The sequence below is a fragment of the Monodon monoceros genome, unplaced genomic scaffold, assembly GCF_005190385.1.
Source record: "Monodon monoceros isolate NGI ecotype Baffin Bay Population unplaced genomic scaffold, NGI_Narwhal_1 Super_Scaffold_6, whole genome shotgun sequence".
In the NCBI taxonomy this organism is placed as follows: Eukaryota; Metazoa; Chordata; class Mammalia; order Artiodactyla; family Monodontidae; genus Monodon; species Monodon monoceros.
In genome coordinates, this window is record NW_021703783.1 from 7062783 (window position 1) to 7088153 (window position 25371).

Here is a 25371-nt window from a genome sequence, read left to right on the forward strand (position 1 = left end):
GCAGTGTCATATATGATTCCACATGGAAGTCCAAGAATATCTTGGGATTTTTCCAGATTTTACATATCAGAGAAAATGCTCTGTTTATGTTATGAGATATATTTATAATTTTAATACACAAATAAGTGAACGATCAAAATTGTTCAAGCTATAGTATTTGAATACATTCTCATGGGGGATATTATGCCTCAACCACTATGAAACTCAGACTGTTATTGAAAAGAACCTTTCCCTCTTTCTTTACACTGAATTCAGGGTCTTGCAGATCTTTCATAATTTCTGCTTTGAGATCAGGTGGTGCTGTTGTACTAAAGTTGCAGGTTTCTGTCAAAAAATCGCAAAGCAGGTCTTCATTTTCATTGCTGTCATTAAAACAGTCAGATATGTCCATGGTGGACAGAAGGTCATAACACTCATACTTAATCCCCAACTTGTCCAGCACCTGCACGAGGTCAGATGATGTGACATACTGGCAGAGGTCATCCCAGGGTAAGTGAGATCTGTACTTTTTCCATAGCTTGTCCCAGCCACCGGTTCCGGACACAAGAGTAATGAGAATCTTAGCACTGGTAGCTAAGAGACTATGGAAGAATTTCAGGGTGGCTGGGATGTCTTTTACATAATACAGCATCTGAATCATATGAATAAAGTCCCACTTCTGAAGTTCTTTTTTCTCCATCATTCTGTTTTGATATTCAGGTGATGTCTCCTTATGCCAAGTAAACTTTATGTTCTCGAGGTTTGATGTCTTGGCTACAAGCTCTTTGTACTTGGTGACTTGTTCAGCACTTGGTTCAACAACTTCATTGTTGATACTAACTCCTGGGTATTGAGCCTGCACTTTGGAGAGGATATGAAGATCAATTTCACCTGCACTTCCACCAATGCTTAGAATCTTAATTTCAGATTTTGTGTCTCCAATCCTTGCTATTATGCCCGGCAGCTTCTCGTCCATGAATTGCTGCATGCAATAGCAGTATCAGCATTGCTGATGCCCCGTGGAATTGTCGAGAAACCTCCGGAAAGATTCAACATATCTGCTGTGGTCAGAAAACAAGCTCTTCATGGAAGATGCCATGTTTGGTTTTCCGAGAAAGACAAGGAGGGAAGGGAGGTCTAACTTCCCTCTTCCCTTCCTTCTCTTCCCAGTTCCTTCTTTCTCTCTTCACCCGCACCAGTTTCTATCCAAAAAAAAAAAAAAACCCACACACACACACACAAAAGCCCTGCTTTGAATTTAACGTGCTGGGGAGGCTGGGTTTGCAAAGCTCGTTACTAAGTGACTATCAGCTATTTTTAAAACCATTGAGTGTTTGAGGTGAAGTGAAGCTCATTTTGTCAACAGGAAGTTATGGGCTCTGCACCTCTATTTATATAAACAACATTTGCTTTTCCATCTTGGGTTCTGCCCAGAAGTTGTCGGCTGACGCCGCTTCTGGCTCTGGTTGACTGGTTTTTAGAAAAAAAAAAAACAAAAAAAACTGGCCACCTGTTCCTCTCTCTACCACAGAGAAAGTCAAGTCACTTTCGCTGGTGTTTAGTTAGTGAAAAATGCTAAAACACACAAGCATTTCAATTTTTTTAAGTTTTTATTTATTTATTTATTTGGCTGCCTTGGGTCTTCGTTGCTACGCGTGGGCTTTCTCTAGTTGCGGCGAGCGGGGGCTACTCTTTGTTGTGGTGCGCGGGCTTCTCATTGCGGTGGCTTATCTCGTTGCAGAGCATGGGCTCTAGGCACGCGAGCTTCAGTAGCTGTGGCTCACGAGCTCAGTAGTTGTGGCTCGTGGGCTCTAGAGCGCAGGCTCAGTAGCTGTGGCGCACAGGCTTAGTTGCTCTGCGACACGTGGGATCTTCCCAGACCAGGGATAGAACCCATGTTCCCTGCATCGGCAGGCGGATTCTTAACCACTGCGCCACCAGGGAAGTCCCAAGGATTTCAATTTTTATTGGAGTGTTGTATTTTTAACCTAATCTTTGCCTCCCTGAATTTGACTAAACTCTAAGCACAGCCCTGCCCCACCTCCACTGTGCTTCTGATGTTCATTCTACCCTGTAAGGTTCCAGATGGATCGGTATGGAACTCGGGTCCTCTTCACCACACTTTGCAAATTCCCTTCTCCCAGACAGATTTGTGAATTCCCAGAGCCTCCGGGTTCCCCTGCTCTGATGTCAACCCATCATCCCTCTGCCATCTCCTTATCCCCCTTATCTGGTACTCCTCCAACTTCTGTTTCTTCTCAGATGTCTCTCTTAACTGTGTTACAGCTGCTTCAGTACAGAAGGAAGGTGAACCTTAAGAGACTGCCAGTTGCTTGCACCTCTGACCAGGTGTAAAGTATTTGGCTAAAATCAGCTTTCACCACGAGTGCCCGAGGCAGGGGAGGGACGAGCTTGTGGCTGGCAACACGCACTGCTTGAGGTCATCAAAAGTGGGGAGACAGCTTGGGGTTTGCACCATCTGAGTCAAATGAATACTTAGAGAGTGTGCAAGGAGCTCTTTTTAGAGAGTATAGTGCATGCTTGAATTTCCAGAACTTATTCATTCAAGGGGGAAGGAGAATTTTCTTTAATCAGAAGCATGAAATTTGAGAAAAGGTTAGGCTCAGAGCAGGATCAACTCAATTTTGGAAGAGAAAATAAGAGTAAAACTTTTTTTTTTTAGATGAGGTGAGTAGGCAGGTGAGTCTCTTCAAGGTACCAGGAAGGCATTCAGTCACAAATTGCTTAACGGTACTTTTACCCGGTCTGTTAATTCCAACATTAAAGATCCATCTTTTAGTTCAAATAACATTTTCGTCAAGTTCCTTGTTTAAGAAGGTTGTCACTTGTGTTCACCAGGAAAAAAATAATGTTAATACCATAAAGAGTGAAATGTTTTCACATCCTTTTATGGGGAGGATCAAGGAAAGAAAACTAGAACATCGGGAACTGAAATGGGTCGAGAGTAAAATGCAGCAAGAAGGAGGTGAATGGAATTCTGCAAACGGGGAAGAAAGGACAGAGGGAAAGAACTAGGACCGAAAGCAACCCCCCAAAACTGCCCTGGGACTGTTCTTAGAAGAAAGTTATGAGGGAAAATAAGCCTTTGTAAGGGTAAGGAAAGAAAGGACGGAAAGTGAGTTAGAAGTGTTGGTTTACATATAGAGACGAGTACAAAAGGCAGAGGATATCAGAACAGTGAGAAACGGCAAAGCACGGGAATTTGATGATGCAAAAGAAAAGCGAGGGTGAAACACAAAACTTCACCCAGTAAGACTAAAGGAGGCAGAAAAGAAATGGAATTTTCTGGAGGACCCAGGAGGGGACCACGTCTGGGGGAGAGTAAACAAATTTGTAATGTTGGAGAATCAGTGGTCAAGTTGTGGAGGGAAGGAGGAAACAATGGAGAAGAGCAGAACAGAGAAATGTGAGCAATGCTGCTACTCAGCTTTCAAAATGGGATCAAAGCCTAAGTTCAGGCCTTTCTAAACATAGAAAAAGAAATAACCAGACCAAAGACCACTGTCTTCTGAGAAGGAAATTGGGGACATTTATTTTAAATGTTTAATTTGCAATATACCCGATACTGGGATTGGGGTGCTTTCTGGTGGGAATGCCACCTCTTGTTCAGTAGGCAATTGGAGGGTCAAGTTCATGAAGAGACTCAAATGATTCTTGGAAACTCTGTGCCTATGAGATGCCTCTACAGTGGCTACAATGTCCCTTGACTATGTCTGTCTATATACGAGTACATTTGCTTTGAGAGATTGGGGTAGGGCTTACATGCTTTGGGGCTTTTCTAGCGTTTCTCTTTAATCCGTTGTGCAAATCCTATTAAACTAAATTGCTTCTTAACAGCAAGAATCTTGTCCTCATTTAGGTAGTATTTCCGCAATGTGAAAGGAATCCAACCCTTACCAAGTTGAATTCTGTAACATATAACATCTAGGCTTTGAGAAAAACGAAAAATGCATTTAAATCTCAAACCATCGAGTTAAAAGAAACCTTAGAACTAACATAAATTTAACTTTGTCATGTTAAAGATGGGGAAATTAGACCAGGGCCTAATGAGAGAACATGACTTAACTGAGGCTACCTGGTTACTGCTAGAGCCAGGATTAGAACGCAGGTTGTCTGAATATTGTGTTTCTTTTACTCTTTCCTGTAAACCGTCAGGTAAACTTTATACTTGTGTGTTAAAGTTCAGGTCTGAATTCCCTTCTTATGCCCCAAATCAGGCTACTCTAGAATCCATTTGCACAATATAATCTCTACAGATTTTGGTAAGTGGTGAGGATGAAAGAAGTACCAACCACTCAAGGAAATTAGGAGCAAGGATATGGTTTCACATTAAGTTGTCTAATTAACTTGTGGAGGTGGGCTAACCCCCCTACTACCATGAATGAGTGGGTAAATGAGACTTGCTAGCCCTACTTGCCGACTGAACAACTGCATGAAAAATTGAATAGTTTTATACCTGGTGCACTCCTCTCTCTTTAGCCTCGGTCTTGTATAACTCGACTCTGGAGAATTTTCTACAACTACAAAAATTACCATAATTCTTCTCCTAAAAAGGACCTACCAGGCAAATGTTAGGACAATCCAGCAGAATAATTAATAAAAGTAAAGGGGACTATGTAGGTGAATGGGGGTGAATCTAGGAAACTCTTGAATGAAAAATAAAGTTCCATGGTTAGTTAAGGTAGACAGTGATAACGTCTTCCACCCTAAGATCTATCTCAAACAGATTCAGTAGTTAATTATTATTTTTAATAATTTTATTGAAGTTTATTTTCCCTTGAAATTGTATGTAGAATGTTTGTATCTAAGCCACATGGTATATCTACTAGGTCTATGATATGGGGAAGCAGCAAAACCATGCAATACTATAGACTATTTTAAGTACTGAAAAATGAGATAAATGGGTGAAAAATCAAGAAGTAGGGGCAAAAGCTAGACATTGCGATGGGACTGGTTTAAGAAATGCTCATGTCTATGGGTTGGCTGACAATGGTTGGACAAGAAGTTCCCTCTTAGAGCAGTTCCCTCTCCCTCCCACCCACACATTCTTTCTTTCCTCTTCCTTGACATCACAGGCCACTGGGTCTCTGCAAGTTCACATCATCACAGGGGGGAAGGCGGAAATAGCCGGAGCGACGGAGTCGCCTTGGGGGTAGACCAGCCATCTGACGGCAGAGTTCATCTAGAAGAGAAGCAGAGCATAATGGGATGAGGATGCGGGAAGATGGCAAGGGCTCGTGTCCTAAGGAAAGGGAAGACTGCAGGGTGGTGTAGCGAAAAGGTTGAAGAGAAAGAGAACAGGGTTAGAACCCCAGCCCCGCCACTTACTGGTTATTTACTTCCTACCAGAAAGTTTAACTTTTCTGAACCTCACTATCCCTTTCTGTAAAACAAGCATTAAAATACCCACCTCAACAAGATAGTTGTCAGTATGAAAATGCAAAAATGGATACAAAGGTACCTAGCACACTGGTGGTCGGTAAATTTTAGTTTCCTTTATACACCTTGCTCCCAATTCTTCTAATCGTGGACTTATTAAACAGCAAAAATATGAGGTCCAGTCACTCAATATACATTTAAATGTTTACTGTGTGAAAATGGCTAACTTTAGCAAGTCCCCTGAGACACTTGAAAGTGCCTAGAGTCCCAAATACTCATCCTCAATGTCAAGGTGCTTCCCTTGCAGGTGGCTTGCATAGAGCCAATTGGGGGCAAGCAGCAAGTTTCCTTCTGCGAAGTTAAGTACAGCTCTTACTCAGGGGCTTGGTGCAAGGCGGGTTGCTGAGTCAGAGTGGCTTTCGTGTGTGGTGCCTTTGCCGACCACAGCCATCGTTTGGGGCTGGCCAGGGGCAAGGTGACAAATATCTTTTTTCCCACCATGCACAGTCTATAACCACACACTCTGGACCCTTGTAAAATCTTTCTACCTTCCTCTACCTCTGACATTTCACAATAAGCAAGGTAAATGGTTCTTGGAATTGGTGGAATGTTTAAAAGGTAGCTGGTGTCTAGGAGTCCAGTTGATTTTTCACATATCCAAATGCTACTGCCTCCAAATCAGTGGCTTTCCCCGCCCCCCCCCCCAGAGTTATGAACGTGGCTGCAGACGAGTAGAGACTGTTATTTTTAATGGCTGACTTGGCCTTCCATCTAGAAGTCTGGTGAATGATCTTCAAAGCAACCAGAGCATCTGAAATTTCTCTCTCTATGTAAGAGAAGTTAGGGGTTACTGTCTACTTGGAAAGAGATCTGGGGAGGGGTGCTTTTCTTAGGGTTATGTATATAGTAAGCGTACTGCTTTCCTTAGATTGTTTATTTGGGGTAACGTGTTGGAACGGGAGCTATTGTACGTCAGGGAATAGCCTAAAGCCCTCCTGCAAAGCCAGACCTTGGATCTGTTAGCGTCTTGTGCCTAGTTATCACTCTCATTACCGTCCCTCCCCACGAAAAAGCCAGTCTTACCTTTCATAACTTCATGCTCTTTACAGACAACACGGGAGCAGACCTCATTGTTGATGATGTACATACGCCGTAAACTGCCACCAGTGCAAATGTCACGGTGCAGGAAGGAGATAGAAAAAGCATTGAGAGGGAGAACTAGCCTCGGCCTGCGATGCCTCTTCAACTCCTGTATGTCCCACTCTTCCCTATCTGTTCTCCCCTTATCTGGATTTCCTTAAGTGTTTCAGACTTCTTCCTCACACTCCCCGCCCCACCCCACCTCCCCAAGTAGTGTAGAAGACGGAAATGGGATCAATCACTCTTCTTGGTGACACTTTGCACACTCCACCTAGACTCAAGCTTCATACTCCTCCCCACCATTCCCTACTATTTTCTACCTTCACACTTGGATGTTTAGCTCCAGCCTTTTTCAGTGAGGTGGTAAATTTGATAGACTGGAGTTTCCCTCATGATGATCCTACCTCCAGCCCCCACCTTCCTTTGCCTTCTAGCGTCTACACTTATTAGTCAAACTGTTCTCTGTGTGCCTCAATCCATACCCCACGTGCTCATTGGCACCTTGAGGAGTAGCTGAGAGGGTTATGCTAAGAAACGTCTGCCCCTCCAAAGACTGAAATTCCACAGTGGATGCTCATTAGTTACTGACATGAAAGCACTATCATGGACGATGCTCTCTAGGTGTTCTGGGACCTTTACCTGGTAAAGCATAATTGATGGATGCATTGCTTCACTGGCCGATGCACAGAGTAGAGTCTTGTGCAGGCAAATTTCTCATCCCGGCACTCTGAAGAGGCCCAACATAAAAAACACGGGGAGGCATAACAAACAGGCATGAACAAAGGGTTAAGGGGATGGAGGAGGGGAGAGAGAGCTGGGGAAAACCTACAAAGTAATCTCTACAGGGGATCACTGTAAGTTGGGGCATGTTCTTCCTGTCACCGAAACAAAGCAGTAATAGAAGTTGGCTAAAAAATGAAATTTAGGTGCTTCCTTACCTGGAAGGAAAGTGGGTTAAAATAGTCCCTGAGGTCTCTTCTAGGAAAAAAATTCCTTCTAGGGTTATACAGGTGGCAACATGAAATATCAAATGCTAGCAGTCCCATTCTGAAGAGTTTGAATTCTAAGGTGGGTCACTATTTCTCTGTTCTGGTGGGTTTTCAACCCTATCTGCACATCAGAATTATCAGTACATTAGAGAAAGCATGACATCTACAGTCATGTGGAGTCCTTGCAGTCACTTCCCAACCCACTAAGCAACAGATAGTGTCCAAAGGTAGTTTAGGGAGAGGACTGGTCTGGGACCATGCAACGGTGGTCCCATCTTTTTCCCATGACTTTTATAACAGGAGCTCGTAAAACAGTGGGGTGGGGTGGGAGGATAATGAAGAGTATTACAAATACACTTTGAGAAAGAATTGGAAATAAACTAGAAGATGTACCAAGTATCCTCCCAAGAGCAAGGACAAGGAATTCTCAGGAAGGAAAAAAAAAGCTTAAAAAAAGACATGCAAAAGACATTCATACCTGTGGTGGTATTTTTATCGGGCGAGGCTAGAAGGCAAAAATTTTATTCAGTTATTACTGCTTCTAGAAGTCACTGCCCTGTAACTGTCATGTTGCCTTACTTGAGACCCACGTGGGGCACCCATAAATAGATGAATTAATAACTCTTTTTTAGCCACTTCTAAAAGAAAACCCATAATGGGGTGTTTTGATCCACAAAATTGAAGAGATTTAACATGATTTTAAATGATTTTTGTCTTTCTCCTTTCTCTCCTAGAGAGTTGAGAAACTCATTGTATTGAGAATATCTTTGTTTCTATCAAGAGGCAAATTTAGTAGAAACACAAGGCAACGAGCCATGCTCAGAAGAGCGTCATCCTAGAGCTAAGGGGAGAAAAGATGATTATTCTGCTGTGGAAGCTCTAGATACATCATCATGGGTTCTTGGATAAAAGTTATTTGGTAAAGAATAGCAAGGGTCGTAGTCACATCCAGCCCTAACCTAGGGGCAAGTTAAATACCAGCGAAGTTTGTAAAATGGAGAATAAGCCAAGGAGTAAGATGAGTCTTGAGGAAATAGACTAACCACGGGAGTTATCTGTAAAAATGTCTTTGGAAGGGTTGCTTATAGGATACCATAGGAAGAATGCTATATCTATCACATGGCTTCAATTACAGGTTTATATGTTGAGAATTCTCAAACTTATATGTCTAGCCCAGATCTTTCTCCTAATAAGCTCAAGACCTACAAATCCAACTGCCATTTTGTGGAAGAGTTCATGGATTTTTTTTTAAAAAAAGATCCTTCCGTATCTCAAACTGCCTTATCTTTCCCCTTCACCAGTATTCACATTGGTGCCACCATCCACCCAATAGCTACCATCTACCTAATAGAAAACTGGACATCATCTCAACAGTCCCTGCTCGCTGACAGCTCATTTCTCTCCCTTACCTCTAACGTAGTTCAGGCCATCATATTTTATTGGGACTAGGCAAAAGCATTCTCGCCGGCTTTCCAGTTCATGAATCTGCTTAGGACCTTCCTTTGCATGCACTATTTTCTGATTGGTTTTCATTTCCATTCTAAGCCTTTGCCCATATTGTTTTCTTTACCTAAAAGCTCTTCCCCTTTCTATTCACTTGTCTTTCAAGAATCAACCTAGTCAATATGCCTTCCATAAAAGCCTTTCCTAACTCCCAACACAAAGTATAGTCAAGGACTCTTTGAGTCTTCCACAGCTTCTTTTGCTTATCCTGATTATAGCATTTGTAAAACTGAATAAGGTTATCCATTCCTTTGTCTATCTTGTCTACTAGACAAAAGATATCTAGAAGAAGATCAGTTTTGTTCACCCTTGTCTTACCTTTACCCATCCAGTCTCAGAAACTTGGAGAGAAAAATCAAGTCTTGGTATTTTGTGTATCAAACCCCTCGCGCAGTTCTTGCTTGTTAGGGGATCAAAAATGTCTTTAATTTAACTTATACTGTTGGACAATTGTGCTACATAAAATGGTAGCCCTAATTAGGATCCTTCACCAGCCATACTGCCTTCTGTCATGGGGGATAGGGAAAGACCAGAACGGGCCCGGTGGCCCTGGGATCCCAGATCTGAACTTACCCAGGTCATCTGTGGGAGGCTTGATATCGGCCAGAACTGAAAAGGCACAAAACAGCGGTGTGAGGAGGGTTTCGAATTGGCAAAGGGGAAGGCAGAAGGCAAGAGGGAAGAATATAGATAACAGGACAAAGTCAAGACTGTGGCTGGGTTTGTGTATTATGTCCGAGGGAATAAAGTTAATTGAAAATAATTAAATATTTTTTGAATATTATTTGGCCTGTTGACATGATGCTAATTTTTGGAAGACTTTAATTCATGCTTTTTTAAGCTATTAATCCACTTTGCTTCCTGTTTTTAGAGGACTAGCAGGATTCTTTCCTTTTATCCCACCGTCACTGAACAACATCCCTTTCCCTGTGATAAAAATACATGATTAATTCAAGAGCTAGAATAAATAATTGTGAATATTAACAAGAATCACGCCATCTTTAAGGAGATGAAACATACCTGTAGGAGTGAAACCTACCTGTTTCATCTGTAGCAGGATCATTCACCAGATCTGCAAATATACAACATAGGGAATGAAAAATGCAAGTCAGAAAAGCAGCAAAGAGGAGCTGGATGAAGGGATGATGATCTAAAAGGAGGCAAGATTGAAGTGAAAGAATGTGGACTCTTGGGGAAAATATAAGGGAGCGATAAAAAGATTGGGCATGTTTAGAGCCCTCGGTGGCATCTAAGATAGACAACAGAGCTCTGAACCTCAGCAAGTCCCCTACATACAAATGAGTTCTGTTCCGAGAGCACGTTTGTAAGTCCAGTTTGTTCGTAAGTCCAACAAAGTTAGCTTAGGTACCCAACTAACACAATCGGCTGTGTGGTGCTGTACTGTAACAGGTTTATAATACTTTTCACACGCATAATACATAAAAAACAAACACAAAAAATAAACATTTTTAATCTTACAGTACCTTGTAAAGTACAGTAGTACCAGCGACGTCATCGCTGCCTTTACACGTGCTCCCGGACATCCTGGGCTTGAAATAAAGATGCTGTACTACTGTACTCTATACAGTACCGCACAGTAAAGTACACAAAGGCACAGCCACTTGTGGAGGATGCACACACGTGACAGTGTACGCCAGACACGTGAACTAACTTAGGTGATTGGACGTGAGAATGTTCAAATCTTTGAAAGTTCGCAACTTGAAGGTTTGTGTGCAGGGGACTTACTGTTCTAGTCTTTCCTTTAAGGAAGGATGTACAGACCTCAACCCTTCTATCCCTCGTTTGAAAGCAAAGAAATAAACAAAAGAGTATCCTACTGGGATCTTCTGTGAATGTCTCTGGCGTCACTGGAGTCACATTATCTGCATGAAAACAACCGGGAAGCGTTTCCTGAGCATCCTGGGTCCCCCCACGCCTGCACGCCCAGTAAGTGAAACTGCCAGGCACAGGGGGCTCATAGTAAGATCCCAAGGTGTTTCCTTTTCCTTGCTTCCCAGCCTAAGTCCTTTCCCCTGTAGCCCAAACAAATGTCACACTTTCCTACTTCCATAAAGATACCTGTACAGTCCCAACACTAGAGAGTCCTTCTCCCTGTGTGCTCCTTTACTTAGAGGAATGAGTGAGCTACATGGCCATTAGACAGTCCACCACAGGCACGCCCTTTCTCGCTTAGACTTCGGTTTACTGTTGGACTGCAAGAATGACTTCTTCATCCTAGCATATAATAACAGATACAGCTAATTTGGGATTACTATGTACTGGTTTTTACAGATGGTAAAACTCAGGACCAGGAGAATAAATAACTCACACAAGGTCATAGAGCTTGTTAATAATTATAATGGATTGATGACCTCTTCGCGATACTTATTTAAGATGAAAATTGTTTTTCTCAGACTGTGATTTTTAAAAACTTTTTGTTTTATGTTGGAGTATAGTCGATTAACAATGTTGTATTAGTTTCAGGTGTACAGTAAAGTTATTTGCTTATACATATATCTATTCTTTTTCAAACTCTTTTCCCATTTAGGTTATTTAATATTGAGCAGAGTTCCCTGTATACGGTGTACAGTCCCTGTTGATTATCCATTTTAAATGTAGCAGTGTGTACATGTCAATCCCAAACTCCCTAGCTATCCCTTCCCCCCGGTAATCATAAGTTCGTTCTGTCTGAATCTGTTTCAAGCAGACTGTGATTTTGATATTCATAATTTCGATGTAATTGGATATCAGTCTGATGATAGACTTTACACAAAAGAGTGTTCACAAAAGGTAACATTGGTAGTTTTCTGATGCTCAGTGATAAGTGAGGTAAAGAGAGGGGAGAGGAAGTGCCTTGTTGTTGATCCTTGGAAAGTAAATGCCGGAGGGGAAGAAATAAAAATGGTCCAGGTCTTAAGGTGGAAGCTATTTGGATAAACTAAGAAAACTGTATCTGAAACTGTAAATAACAGCAACTCCTGAAACAAATAGTCTCTGCTTTAAAAAGCAACGTAACAAAGCGGTGTGAAGAGCTAAATGTTTGTTAACCATCCCACCGGTAATTAACCTTCATTGTAAATGGCTTAGAGTCATAATCTGTTTTACCCACTAGAGGTCAGCAAAATCACAGTTTGCCTTGACGTCAGCTTACAAATGTTAGATTTAAAATCTGGTGAGAATAGCATTTTTATAAAGCATGTCAGAGTTTCTGATCCTTGCACTAGAAGCAATACACAAAACGGTTTTTTTTTTGTTTGTTTTTTTTGTTTTTTTGCGGCACGCGGGCCTGTCACTGTTGTGGCCTCTCCCGTTGCGGAGCACAGGCTCCGGACGCGCAGGCTCAGCGGCCATGGCTCACGGGCCCAGCCGCTCCGCGGCATGTGGGATCTTCCGGGACCGGGGCACGAACCCGCGTCCCTTGCATCGGCAGGCGGACTCTCAACCACTGCGCCACCAGGGAAGCCCCACAAAACATTTTGAAGGAATTTCCCCTGCTTATTCCTTAACTCATCCTTTTAAAAAAAAATTCCGGATAGAAGGTCATCAGATTGACAACAGCCTCATCTTTAACACTCAGTATAAGCTTTTGTCTTCCGGAACAAATTTTGATAAAAGGAATTCAAGTCTGTTCCAGTCCCACAGGATATTTGAAAAGCCACTGACCTGAACCATTCCAGAAGCTGTAAGAAGGGAGTGGATTCTCCCGGGGGTGCAGCCCTATCCTGCCCTGTTTCCCATTCTCTCCAGCTACATTCCGGTTCAACCACGCACAGAAACAGAGGGAGCAGTGGGCAAACAAAGGGTTTGAGAGTATCCTGGCTGTCTCCTCAGAATTCCAGGCAGAGTACTAGTTTTCTGTATATTCCTCAGTTTACCCACCTTTTCCATGAGCTACCACCATCTGAATGCTTTATTAAGGATTCGTGAGTGTTCCCTGAAGGAACGTTTTCATCATTTCTTGTACTATTTCTGCATCACAAATCATAAAATAGGACTGGACCTTAACCAGCCCAAAGAAAGCAATTTGGATTTTTAGTCTTGCTACTGCTGACTATGACCTAGGTTCAAAAATGTAGGGATTCAGACCTCCATACCCACAACAGAGAGAGAGGAAAAAAAAAAAACTTTTCTATATTTTAGCTTCTCTACCAGGATGCACAGTAAGAAATGCTATTGTACCTCAGTATACACAAAGAAAACTGAAACAAGTTTAATAAGATAATACTTAACTCTGGTAATGTACTTGCAGTGTACTCTATTTTTATTTTAGTCTATCCTAACTCATTAAAAGCCTCAGTTGTGACCCACTCATTTGGTTTCTGACCCATTAACCGGTTGCATACTGCAGTGCTCTCAGGGGTTGGGAAAAACAAGAGAACTTATGTTAGATACCTGGAGGCAGCCTGGGAATGTTGATTAGAGTATCCTTCATCAAGCTGCAGGAAGTGGCCCTTTGGAAGCCAGAACTTTTGGGTTCTGTCTGATTGTGCCACAGTTGCTCTGGTGCTGGGAAGACTTCTTAGGTCTGCATTTTAGTTTCTGCACTATTACATGGTTAGGAAAATGTTTTCTGTTAGGATCTGTGGGCATTTTCCAAGGGAGTGGAAATGAGACGGACATAGAGAAGGTCTGGGGAAAGTTATTTCAGTAGTTCAAAAGAGAACAAGAATGTTTTATGAATGGGCTCTTAGTTCCCCGACCAGGGATCGAACCCGTGCCTCCTACAGTGGAAGCTTATAGTCCTAACCACTGGACCACCAGGCAATTACCAGGATAATAGGATTGTTGAACTAGTGAATTAGATCCTATTATTTCCCACACCTTGGCAATGCACCTCTGTGTTGTATTACAAATTCTTGAACTCTAACCGTTTGGCTACCTTGTCCTAATAAGAACCTCATCAGAGCCCAGTTCCAAGGGTTCACCTACCTCCTCTTTGGCTGTTGACCCCTAGGGGTGTCCAGTCTGTATCAAAGGAAGGAGAAAAATGTATGTGAATGAGTCCAGCTCTATACCCCGTAAAGCTTGTATAAGATGAACCAGAAAATGATGGGAAAATTGTACTTTATCTTTCAGTGTTTTATTTCTGTCATAGTTCAATATAAAAGTACTCAGAGCGTTAGTGCTACACACAGACGTGGGAACACTCAAAGAGAGCAGATTCCTGAGAACAAAGGCGAGCTCTGCTATGCCCTGACTCAAGAGGCCCTCTTGCCCTCAGTCCAGCCAGAAGGGGTAGGGTCCTGATCCACACAGAAGGCCGGCAGACTCTCTGATGTCCCATCCTTCTGTCCCCACAGCCAACCCCTCTTAACTGCACTACTGAACAAGGCCAAAAATTATCATCTCACAGTCTGCATTTGGCCGAATTTAAAAAAAAAAGAAAAAAAGAGTAGGATTTTTTGAAAGCCAAGGTTCACTTTCTGAGGTCAATCTTCTTAGTTCGATTCTTTGAAATCTGTGAAGATCATTTTTCATTTGTGTATAGATGTGGCAACATATTTTCTGTGTGCGTGTGAATCTGCTTGTGTGTAGGCTGGTACTAGTGTTTCTTAGGTGTATATATTCACTGTTTTCCTTCACGGTTTAAACTTGACTTTCTTGTGAGGTGATCCTTATATGTTTGTGTATGCATTTGTATATATCAGCTTCTTTATCCTTTGGGTTTTTTTTCCTTCACTGCCTGGCTTGCGGGATATTAGTTCCCCCGACCAGGGATTGAACCCACGGCAGTGAAAAGTGACGAGTCCTAACCACTGGATCACCAGGGAACTCGCCGTGTTCTTCTCTTTAATGGCAATTCTAGAGCTCAATAGCAAGCATCTCTTCTCCTATTCCCCTTCAGCCTCATTCCATCCAACCTCTAACATACACCTCCACCCACATCTGAGGAAATGACATTTTAGGGAGAAAAAAAAGGTAGGGACTCACCAGAGGGAATGATGAGCACAGTGAGAAGCAGCAGCACTTTGGGTCCCAAAAGCAGCATATCTGACAGGTGGGCGGGGAGAGTAGAGATTTCAATTGCAGGCAAGGATATCTGTAGGATCTCTGTCTCTGCATCTTCCCAGGAACTTTCCTAGTGCCCCATAAGTCTCAGACCCTTCCTCTCTTTCACTCAACATTTCTCCTTCAAATTCTATTCTTTGATCATTTGCCATTATACTCTCTCCTTTTTTTCTACCAAGTCAGAGGAAATTTTATACTGTAAATGGTTTATGACGACCCCCGCCCTGTGGCGTCTTTCAACCCTAGTGTCTAATCTTCTGTTTTGAAATCTGTGGCTTTTTAATATCATCTACTCATCTTGGTGTCTCCTCGTTGGGATTCCATGGATAATTGGGATGTCTGTTCAATTCTAAGTCAGTGACATTCCCCATTGCCCTCTTCCAGCCCTTCAAAACACACACACGCACGCGCACACACACACACACACACACACACTCCCTACCCCTGTCTATTTAGGGTTTTAGACAATCAAAACAACTCACTGTTTATGGTTCTCTGCTCTTTCCACCGAGTCCTTTGGTTGTTGAATGTGTCTCTCTCCTTCTCACTCTGTTCCACTTTGGCTGGAGAGTAAGATGAACAGGGCCACTCCCTGGAAAGGACTTCAAATTTGGCCTACTCTGAAACAATGAGATGAGGGAGAGCGAGGAAGAGAGAGAGAGAGGGAGGGAGGGAGAAAGCCGGGCTAGAGGAGTCTGAAGCTGTGCTACAGTATGAGGCTGGGAGGAGAAGGGGGATGGGGCTTTGTAGTCACTCACACCCTCATTCCGAAGGTTCTGACCACGTTGATGCTGCTCCTCCCTTGAAGGGCTGGCTGGCGCTCATATATGCCTTCCTTCCGTGAGCCACGTTCTGGCTCCAGCCTCCCTTTCTCCTTGGGTTCCTTCTTACCTAAAGAGCAGCTCCCCAGCCCCCTCCCCGGTCACGCGCCCAGAATCTGTTTCTATTTTTCTGGCCATCTTCCATATTGGAATCATTCCTCTAGCCCCCTTTCTCACTTTTGTCCTTTTAGAATTCCACAACAAAAATTTTCTTTGTATCCTTTTATTATTTTTTTAACTTATTTTTTAATTTTTTGGCTGCATTGGGTCTTAACTGTTGTGCACGGGCTTTCTCTAGTTGCGGCGAGCGGGAGCTACTCGTCGTTGCGGTGCGCGGGCTTCTCACTGTGGTGGCTTCTCTTGTTGCAGAGCACAGGCTCTAGGTGCGCGGGCTCAGTAGTTGTGGCTCACGGGCTCAGTAGTTGTGGCTCGCGGGCTTAGCTGCTCTGCGGCATGTGGGATCTTCCTGGACCAGGGCTTGAACCCATGTCTCCTGCATTGGCAGGCGGATATTTTTTTTTTTTTTTTTTTTTTTTGCGGTACACGGGCCTCTCACTGTTGTGGCCTCTCCCGTTGCCGAGCACAGGCTCCGGACGCGCAGGCTCAGCGGCCATGGCTCACGGGCCCAGCAGCTCCGCGGCATGTGGGATCCTTCCGGACCGGGGCACGAACCCGTGTCCCCTGCATCAGCAGGCGGACTCTCAACCACTGTGCCACCAGGGAAGCCCCTCTTTGTATCCTTATGTTTCTCTTTTTTCTTTGCCTCTTTCTTGACTTACACGTTTGACTCTCTCACCACCCCCCGCCCCCCTCACACGCCTTTGAGAATCTCATATATTGCTACATCCAAGCAAACAGACAGTACATGAGTTTTGTCCAAGAGGAGGGCTGCTGTCTTAGGAAAAGTTAAGGAACACAGAACCCTCATCTTTTTGAAATGTGGAGGAGCTCCATGAGAGGAGATTCCAGCCTTATGTTGTCTTTTGTCTTTGTTGAAGCTTATATTAAGAATCTTGGTTTCTGGAATCTTAAGGACAAAAATGCTATCAGAAGCCCAAAGAAAATTGGGGCCAAGTTCATTCTGCTTGCTTTATTTTCCATCAGTACTTTCCTTCATGTCACGTAATATGTACATAATGTTTTCTCTGATCCAGGAGCTATAAAAACTTTGTCTTCACTCTTATTCCTAGAAACTCTAGTGCTTAGACCATTACAACATCTCCACTTCGGAGGAGTAAAGTTGAATTACAGAAACTTCAAATCTGAAGAATGGTTGCCCTTATGTGCCCTCGCAGTGTGTAAATTTCAAGTTATCTGTTAGCTTCTTTAGTCTATATTTTGTGTTTCCCTGATGAGCTAAATTAGAGAAGTGTACAGGTAGACAGGGCAGATAGTATTAATGGATTACAGACTAAAAGAAAGAAGAGAGTAAATGATGGAAGGGAAGAAGGAAGGAAGAGAGGGAGGGAGGGAAGGAAGGAAGCTGTCACGAGCAAGGAAGAGCTATGGACATAGTCAGAAATAAGCAAATAGCACCTCTGGTTTCTCTTAGGAAGCTATACGTGGTCCATCTCTGAGATACATGGGTTCTGGTCAGTCCCCAGAACAAATCTGTGTACAAAACCCAGCTCTTCCTGGTCGGACCTGTCCAGAACTTGATCTTTTCCCATCTGTTCCACAATGAGAATGCAGAGGCTACAGAACAGATGTCTGGGGAGAGCCAGGGCAAGAAAAGGCAGGGAGGCAGGGGTGGGGGAAGAGACAAAAGCAGACGCAAAGCAGAACTAAGGCAGGGCATACAACAGAGAGCCTAGAGCCACACTCATGTTTTCCATGAAGCACAGACAGATGGAGAAACTGAACTCAGGCCAGTCATTTGGCAGGGACAGCAATGACCTCAATGTGCTCCCAGCCAGAGACTGTAGCTTAGGAAAGCCTCCCCAGGCAGTAGGAGGGGGCGCTTTCCTAGGGTCTCGAGGGGGAGTCTGAAGTTAGGGCAGTAAAAACAGGAACAAAATGTTCAGAGCAAGGCAGAGGGAGCAGGCAGGCAGCGAGCAGGACCTCGGAAGGAAGGAAGGGAGAGGAAACAAGGAAGCACGGCAGGAACTGGCAGAAGAGCAGAAACCACCATGTAGTCTTTCTTGGTCATTCAAGAATGCCATTTACTTGAAAGTACTTGGGGTGATTTCTTGTTCATGGCAGCTCTGGTGGCCCCTTCTAGCACAAGTCCCTGTTTGTTTTCAGAGTCTTGGCTTGGACCCCCAGTTTTAGAGATCTTCTGATTTACTTTTCTCATTGGTGGTTATCATTTAATTACATCAAGTCAGAGTCAGCACCCACGGTCAGGAATGAGCAACTACCATCCAGAGATGTGAGCCTAGACTCTTCCAAGGTTCTCGCTGACCCTGGGGAAAAACTCCCTGGGCAGCAGCCCACAGACTCATCCAACACAGGGTGGATCTCCTGCGGGTCGAGGATGCAGGAAAGTCCTCCATGGAATTGACGGGCAGGTGAAGAAGCGACTTAATGTAGGCAATCTAATGTCTGAGACATCCAGGAAAATGTTAGTTTTCCAAAGAGGTCTCCAATCAGGGCACGATGGGTAGAATGCAAAGAAAGAGAAGGGAGACAGGGATGAGAGACAGCATGCTGGTTTATTCATCTGTTTACTGGCCTGTGAAGAATACACCCATTAGCTGAAGGCCTCTGGGCAAACGTACAGAAACGTTATTGCTACAGTCCGATCCAACTAAATTAAATCCAGGGCCTAAACACACACAAAAATCCCATAAAAGGAAGGAAAGGAAGGAAGGAAGGAGGGTTATACGAGGTGTGTGTGTGGGGGGGGGGAGTGCTGTGTGTAGAGGGAATGAAGCAATAAAGTGGTAACCGCCAAACTTAAGAGATGGACCCAGTGGAGGAGTTAAGAGCCAGCAAACATATGTCCTCAGAGAACTTGGGCAAGGGAAGAGTTCCCGCTTCTCAGTAACCCATACCTCTCTGTTCTTCACGCCTCCATGCCTTGCACTTTCTGTTCCTTCCTTTCTCAAATATATATCCTCTTCCCAGCTCCAGGAAATAAACGCTGATGTGTACCTCAAAACCCAGCCCCATGCTGCTCTTCCTGGTCCCCTTCGCTTCTGAATAGTTAATCATTCCCTCTATTGAGCTACCTCTCTTTTTTAATCATTGTGGCATCAGCTTTATTATATTCTTTATAAATTTATTTTTCTGGCCACACCGCGCAGCATGCGGGATCCCAGCTCCCCAACCAGCGATCGAACCCCTGCCCCCCCGCAGTGAAAGTGCAGAGTCCCAACCACTGGACTGCCAGGGAAGTTCCCCTCAACTTTATTGTATTCTTTTTTTTTTTTTAATTAATTTATTTATTTTTGGCTGCGTTGGGTCTTAGCTGCAGCGCACGGAATCCTTCATCGCGGTGCGTGGGCTTCTCTCTAGTTGTGGCGCCCGGGCTTAGTTGCCCAGCGGCATGTGGGATCTTGGTTCCCCGACCAGGTATTGAACCTGCGTCCCCTGCATTGGAAGGCGGATTCTTAACCACTGGACCGCGAGGGAAGTCCCTATATTCTTTGTTTTACATGTCTGTGTTCTTGATTAGACTGAGAGGTTCTTACTCGTCTCTGGCTGACATAATGATCAGCACAGAACAACTCAAAATTTGGTCATTTGAATTGAGGTGAGACGAAGACTCGAAATATTTCGAGAGAGGAACATTCAAAAACTGAGTCAAATGCAAAGTAAAGGAGAAAGTTCTAGAGAAGAAAGTAGTTTGAGAGGATACAGGAGCACAGCCAGTGGAACAACTAACCAGTGTTTTGATCCAATACGAGAGGAATAGACCTAAAGGAAACAGGCACAGAGATTGGGCAACAGTTATTCCAGAAATAAAGGAATTTTGGCAGAAGGGCTGTAAAATCAGTGCATGCAAAACATAAGTGACTTCTATCAACAATAATGAGTGCTTTTGTCTCATCATTTTGCTTTGTGTAAATTTTCAGATGGCGCTGGTGGTCTTGCACTGTTATACCCACACTGTATGTAGTATCTACACTTACATTTGACTCCCTTGGTCTTGGTTGAGAGAGGAAACGTTCCCAGAAGCTAAGGAAGAAGCCGCAGATCTCTCAGGGCTCAGCATCAGTTTCCCAGCATCACTCCCATGTTCTGTTGGTCTATAGGGTCTCAGTTCCAAGTTAAGGGGAGGAGAAATAGACTTTACCTCTTGATGGGAGGAGTGGCAAAAAAGTGTGTAGCCACATGTGTCACAAAGTTAAAATGAATCTTTTTAACAGATTAGACAAGGCCAAACAAAGAACATATGTATTTTGCCGTTTCCCTGAAACCTGATTTACCTCTCTTCACAATTCTAAGGACCTCTTGGATGCTCAATATGATAGAAAAAGTTCAGTGTTATTTTCTTGTTTTCTGCAGCATCAGGCACTGTTGGCCTGTCCCTCCTTTTTGAAATGTGTCTTTCTCTTGGCACCTATGACATCACTTCCTCTGTTTTCCTCTTTAGCTTGGCTCAGCATTCTTTTTTGATTTCTTTTTCTTCTGTGTTTACCCTTAAATGCTGGTAGTTTTCAAGGTTCTTGCCCCAGCCGCCTCTTTTTACTACACCCCACTCCTGTGTCTCTATTTACCATCTACTGGCTTCTGCTTCTAGATCTATACTTCAGTCTCTTCTACATCTGAAGGTGAAATAGTACATCTCTAGTTGGATGTCCCATTAGCACCTTGAGTCCGTCAGGCTTCGTATTAGAGCAGGATCATTTAAGCAGAAAGGGGGGAAGCTAAAGAACAGACTCTCAGGAATAACTACCAAGATTCTAGTGCCCCTCCCACCTTCTGGAGGCCACCTTCCGTGCTGAGATGTCACCACTCAAGCTCTGGAACCACACTGGCTCTGCTAGAATCCACACCAGCAGAATGGATCCTCCCTCCCTGCCTCTCTCTTCACTTAACCTTGGTTTTGAATTCTAGACTTGGATTAGTGCACATGGTTGCTGAAACCTAGCTATAGGATTCAAACTCTAGCTATAGGAGAGTCTAGGGTATGTCGTTCTTAGTTTTCCACCCTCTGTAATCCAGGAAGGTGCCCAAGAAAGAAGCTTCAATAAATGTTGAGTAAGCCCTAGTTTTGCATGTGTAAAATTGAGTCATGCTCCCTGCATAGTCCCCCCCATACTAGGACTATGGTGCCACCATCACCCCATTACCCAACTGAAGCACGGGAGTCACCTCCAGTTTCATCGGTTTCTCTCTTTCCCTCACCTTGAGTCCCAACACACACAACACACACACAGATACACACACACACACACACACAGACACACACACACAGAGTCTTTCAAATCCATCCCTTTTCTCTATTATGTCCATCACCACTTTAGCTCAGTTCGGTCCAGTCATTGCTCTAACAGGGTCTTAACTGGTCTCCCAGTTCTGGCGTTTCCCCACCTTTATTTATAATACAGAGCACTATGAGCAATATTTCTAGCATTACTCAACCTAGGTTACTCTGGCTTAAAAACCTTAGAGGAGGAGGGCTTCCCTGGTGGCGCAGTGGTTGAGAGCCCACCTGCCGATGCAGGGGACGCGGGTTCGTGCCGCGGTCCGGGAGGATCCCACATGCCGCGGAGCAGCTGGGCCCGTGAGCCATGGCCGCTGAGCCTGCGCGTCCAGAGCTTCTGCTCCGCAACGGGAGAGGCCGCAACAGTGAGAGGCCTCCGCACCACAAAGCAAAACAAAACAAAACAAAACAAAACCTTAGAGGCGCTTCATTATCCTTAGGATACGGTCGGAACTTCTCAGTTCCCTCTCTCATCACCAGTGCTCTAACCCACCCACCCAGACACATTCTGCATCTTGCTTTCTGACACACTGAATCATTTACAGTTCTGCAAAAGCGTCAAGCTCTTTAAACTGCTGTACATGCTACATTCCATTTACAACACCTCCACCAGAATCTTTAATTTACCAATTCAACATAACCTTTATGTTCATCTGTCTAATTTCTACTCATCCTTTCCAACTCAGCTTTGGGTTGTTTTCCTGAGTGTCTCCACTACAATGTGGGCTTCTTGTGGGCAGTTGCTTTGTTCACTGTTGCATGCCTGAGGCCAAACCCAGGAACTCATGTTCGTACATCAGAGAGATGTGTTGCCCGTGTATGGGAGAGACTGTATTTCCTAAAACTGAACACAAGAGGGCAACGAATCACTTCTCCAGACCTGTTTTGAAGTTTGGCGGCCCTTTCCTACACCTCATTTACTATTCCAACTGATGACATAGTTCATGGAGCACAACTCTTGAGCTGTGCCCGACAGGATGAAAGATTCTTAATGACTCAGAACTGTACTTCATTGATATTCTGGCTGTCTTTTCAGTGCCAGGCACTTCACTTACCTACCGGTAATTAAAAAAGATGAATCAGTCCCAAGTCGTCCATTCAAGGAATCGAGAATCTAGTGGGAAAGAGAAGTGAACTGAACTTCCTTTATTCCCTGACATATGAAGAAGCAAGTGACATATGAAGAAACAACCGGTTTTTTCAGTATCATTGGCTTCTTAAGATGGTAGAAGGGTGGGCTTCCCTGGTGGCGCAGTGGTTGAGAGTCCGCCTGCCGATGCAGGGGACGCGGGTTCGTGCCGCGGTCCAGGAGGATCCCACATGCTGCGGAGCGGCTGGGCCCGTGAGCCATGGCCGCTGAGCCTGCGCGTCCGGAGCCTGTGCTCCGCAACGGGAGAGGCCACAACAGTGAGAGGCCCAAAAGATGGTAGAAGGGTTAACTACTGGGTGTAAATAAGACAGAAACTTAGATTCTCCTAAGTGACAATTTTGAAAAACACGCACGACCAATCCAGCTAATTCAACCCCAGGTAATTGTAGGATGGTGGGAGAAGCATGCCCCGTCCTAAGCCCATGTCTGCGGCAACCCTACCCCCTTACCAATTTTAAATAGACTTCTCTTTCTGGAGCAGTTTTTATGTTCACAGCAAAATTGAGTGGAAAGTACAGAGAATTCCCTTATACTCCTTGCCCCACATACCTACATCCTTCCCACTCTCAGCATCCTGTACCGAGAGGCCCATTGTTATGAGTCGGTCAGGGTTCACTCTTGCTGTTGTGCAGTCTATGGGTTTTGACAACTGTGTGATAACATGTGTCCACCATTATAGTCTCATACAGAGCAGTTTCACTGCCCTCAAAAGGACTCTGTGCTCTGCCTATTCATTCCTCCTTCCCCTGTAATTCCTGACTACAACTGACCTTTTTACTGCCCCGTAGTTTTATCTTTTTCCAAAATACGTATGGTCGGAATCATACAGTATGTGATTTTTTTCAGATTGGCTTCTTTCGCTTAGCGATAATGCATTTAAGTTTCCTCCATGTCTTTTTATGGCTTGGTAGTCAGTTCATTTCTTTTTAGGGTTGAACAACTGTTAAGTTACGTATTCACCTACTGAAGAACATCTTGATTGTTTCTGTTGGGGCTATTACAAAGCTGTGATAAGCCTCTGTGTGCAGTTTTTGGTATTTCCTTTGGGTAAATACCAAGGAGCACAATTGGTAGATCATATGGTAAGGGTATGTTTAGTTCTATAGGAAACCCTAAACTGTCTTCCGAAGCGGTCATACCATTTTGGACTCTCAGCAATGAATGAGAGTTCCTCGCTGTTGTTTCATGTTATCAGGATTCTGGATTTTAGCTATTTTAATAGGCATGTAGTCATATCTCATTGTTTTAAATTCTTATTTCTCTAATGACATAAGATGTGGAGCGTTTTCTCATGTGTTTATTTGGCACCTTATATTTTTGTTGGTGAAGTGTACGTTTCAGGTCTTCTGCCCATTTTAAAGTCAGGTTGTTTATTTTCTTATTGTTGAGTTTTAAGAGTTGTTTGTATATTTTGGATAACCGGTCTTTATCAGATATGTATTTTGCAAATGTTTTCTTCCAGTCTGTGGCTTGCGTTCTTATTCTCTTGACGCGGTGTTTTGCTGAGCGGAAGTTTGGAATTTTAATGAAGTTCAGCTTATTAATGACGTAGTGACTTTGTATTTAAAAAGTTGTCACCATACCCAAGGTCATCTATGTTATTTTTCAGAAATTTTATATCTTTTCGTTTTACATTAGGTCTGTGACACATTTTGAGCTAATTTTTTTGAGAAGGGCATAAGGTCTGTGTCTAGGTTCTTTTTTTTAATTTTGCATGTGGATGTCCAATTTCTTGCATGTTTCTTGTTTAGTATATGCATGCAGTGACAAATTTGCCTCTACACACTGCTTTTGCTGCTTCCTACAAATTTTGATAAATTATACTTTCATTTCCCGCTGACTTTTAAAAAGTTAATGTGATGTAGTGTGACATGCATATATAAATACATAAAATAGCAGTGTTCAACACGTTAAAGATAAACTGAGGCATGTTAAATATTCTGAGTCTGAGCAAAAATTGATGTGAACCTGGTAGCGCCAAACTGGAAGTGGTTAGGTGTTCTCCACCAACAGGATCTTGGAGTGAGACTTGTAGAGAAAAGGCAGAAGCAGAGCAAGAGAATTATTGCTTGGCTATAGCTTAAGGCCTCTTGGGCTACCCTTAGGTTTCAATATTGCAACCCTGAGGTATTTTCAGGCTTAGATTTTGGTTTGCTTATATAGGCCACCTTGGAATTAGAGCCACCTCAGTCTAATGGCCCCCTGCTTAATGAATTTAATGATTTCTCTCTTTTGACCATCATCTTGTATGTGATTCACCAAAAATTTGCTATTAGCAGCGCTCTCAGTCACCATCAGAGTTAAGTTACTCTTGTCTCATTGTGAAACTGATTATGTTGTCAGGTTCATAGAAGAATTTGTTTTGGGGGAATTCCCTGGCATCCTAGTGGTTAGGACTCCAAGCTCTCACCGCCGAGGGCCTGGGTTCAATCCCTGGTGGGGGAAGTAAGATCCCACAAGCCGCACAGCCAAAAAAAATTTTTTTTTGTTTTTGTTATTCATCTTGTTTCTGTTCTACAAGCACAGCGAGACCATCTGATGTACTGCTGATGGCTGTGAATATGCATTTAAGACCTTTGGGACAACACAGTGCACCAAGGAAACAACCATGATTAGGAGGGTAATACCAAGAGTGAAGTATATTCCTTAATCAGGACCTCCCATGAACCAAACCAGTTGTTCTCAAATAAATCAGAGAATGTACCTGAAGGGTCATCAACCCCTGGCTATTAATAAATAGCCAAGTGGCTATTTATTAATCTCTTGTATTTGGTACAATACCAATTGCGCTGATCCAGCTGCAACAGGAGACGTTCTGCTATGGTGCACATTTCTCCTTGTTCAGCGGATCAGTAATGTCAAGCAGTTCTATTACCTAAAACCATCCTAGCAAGAAAGTCTAGGGACTCTTGTTGTGCAACTATGGCCTTAGTGATAGATTCAGAGATGATTGCCAGAGTTAAAGGCCTTCCAGGAAGTGACCTTCCTTATTCACCTGGAAAGACT

General features: G+C 43.6%; 2 protein-coding genes and 1 pseudogene across 2 annotated transcripts in view; 1 reads left to right on the top strand and 2 right to left on the bottom strand.

Annotated features, from left to right (window-relative positions):
* Positions 1 to 25371, top strand: part of RIMKLB (ribosomal modification protein rimK like family member B) — a 131424-nt gene that overhangs the window by 50356 nt on the left and 55697 nt on the right. The gene's annotated exons all lie outside the window — the stretch shown is intronic.
* On the bottom strand, positions 182 to 1515 carry LOC114885139 (annotated as a pseudogene).
* On the bottom strand, positions 4744 to 15628 carry MFAP5 (microfibril associated protein 5). The gene is made up of 10 exons (XM_029204570.1): positions 15503 to 15628; positions 14943 to 15002; positions 13941 to 13976; positions 10850 to 10894; positions 10051 to 10083; positions 9585 to 9620; positions 7987 to 8013; positions 7159 to 7246; positions 6463 to 6536; positions 4744 to 5182 (listed from the first exon to the last, which is right to left on the bottom strand). The coding sequence occupies exons 2-10, from the start codon at positions 14998 to 15000 to the stop codon at positions 5070 to 5072; spliced, it is 510 nt and encodes a 169-aa protein (XP_029060403.1). The 5' UTR covers positions 15001 to 15002; positions 15503 to 15628; the 3' UTR covers positions 4744 to 5069.

Excerpts from the sequence above, each read along its gene's own strand:
- MFAP5 (XM_029204570.1), bottom strand. The coding sequence starts at position 15,000 with ATGCTGCTTTTGGGACCCAAAGTGCTGCTGCTTCTCACTGTGCTCATC. Across the intron at positions 8,014-9,584 it reads GCCTCCCACAGATGACCTGG|CCTCGCCCGATAAAAATACC; the intron begins GTAAGTTCAGAT and ends TTTGCCTTCTAG. Across the intron at positions 7,247-7,986 it reads CGATAAAAATACCACCACAG|AGTGCCGGGATGAGAAATTT; the intron begins GTATGAATGTCT and ends GGGCCTCTTCAG.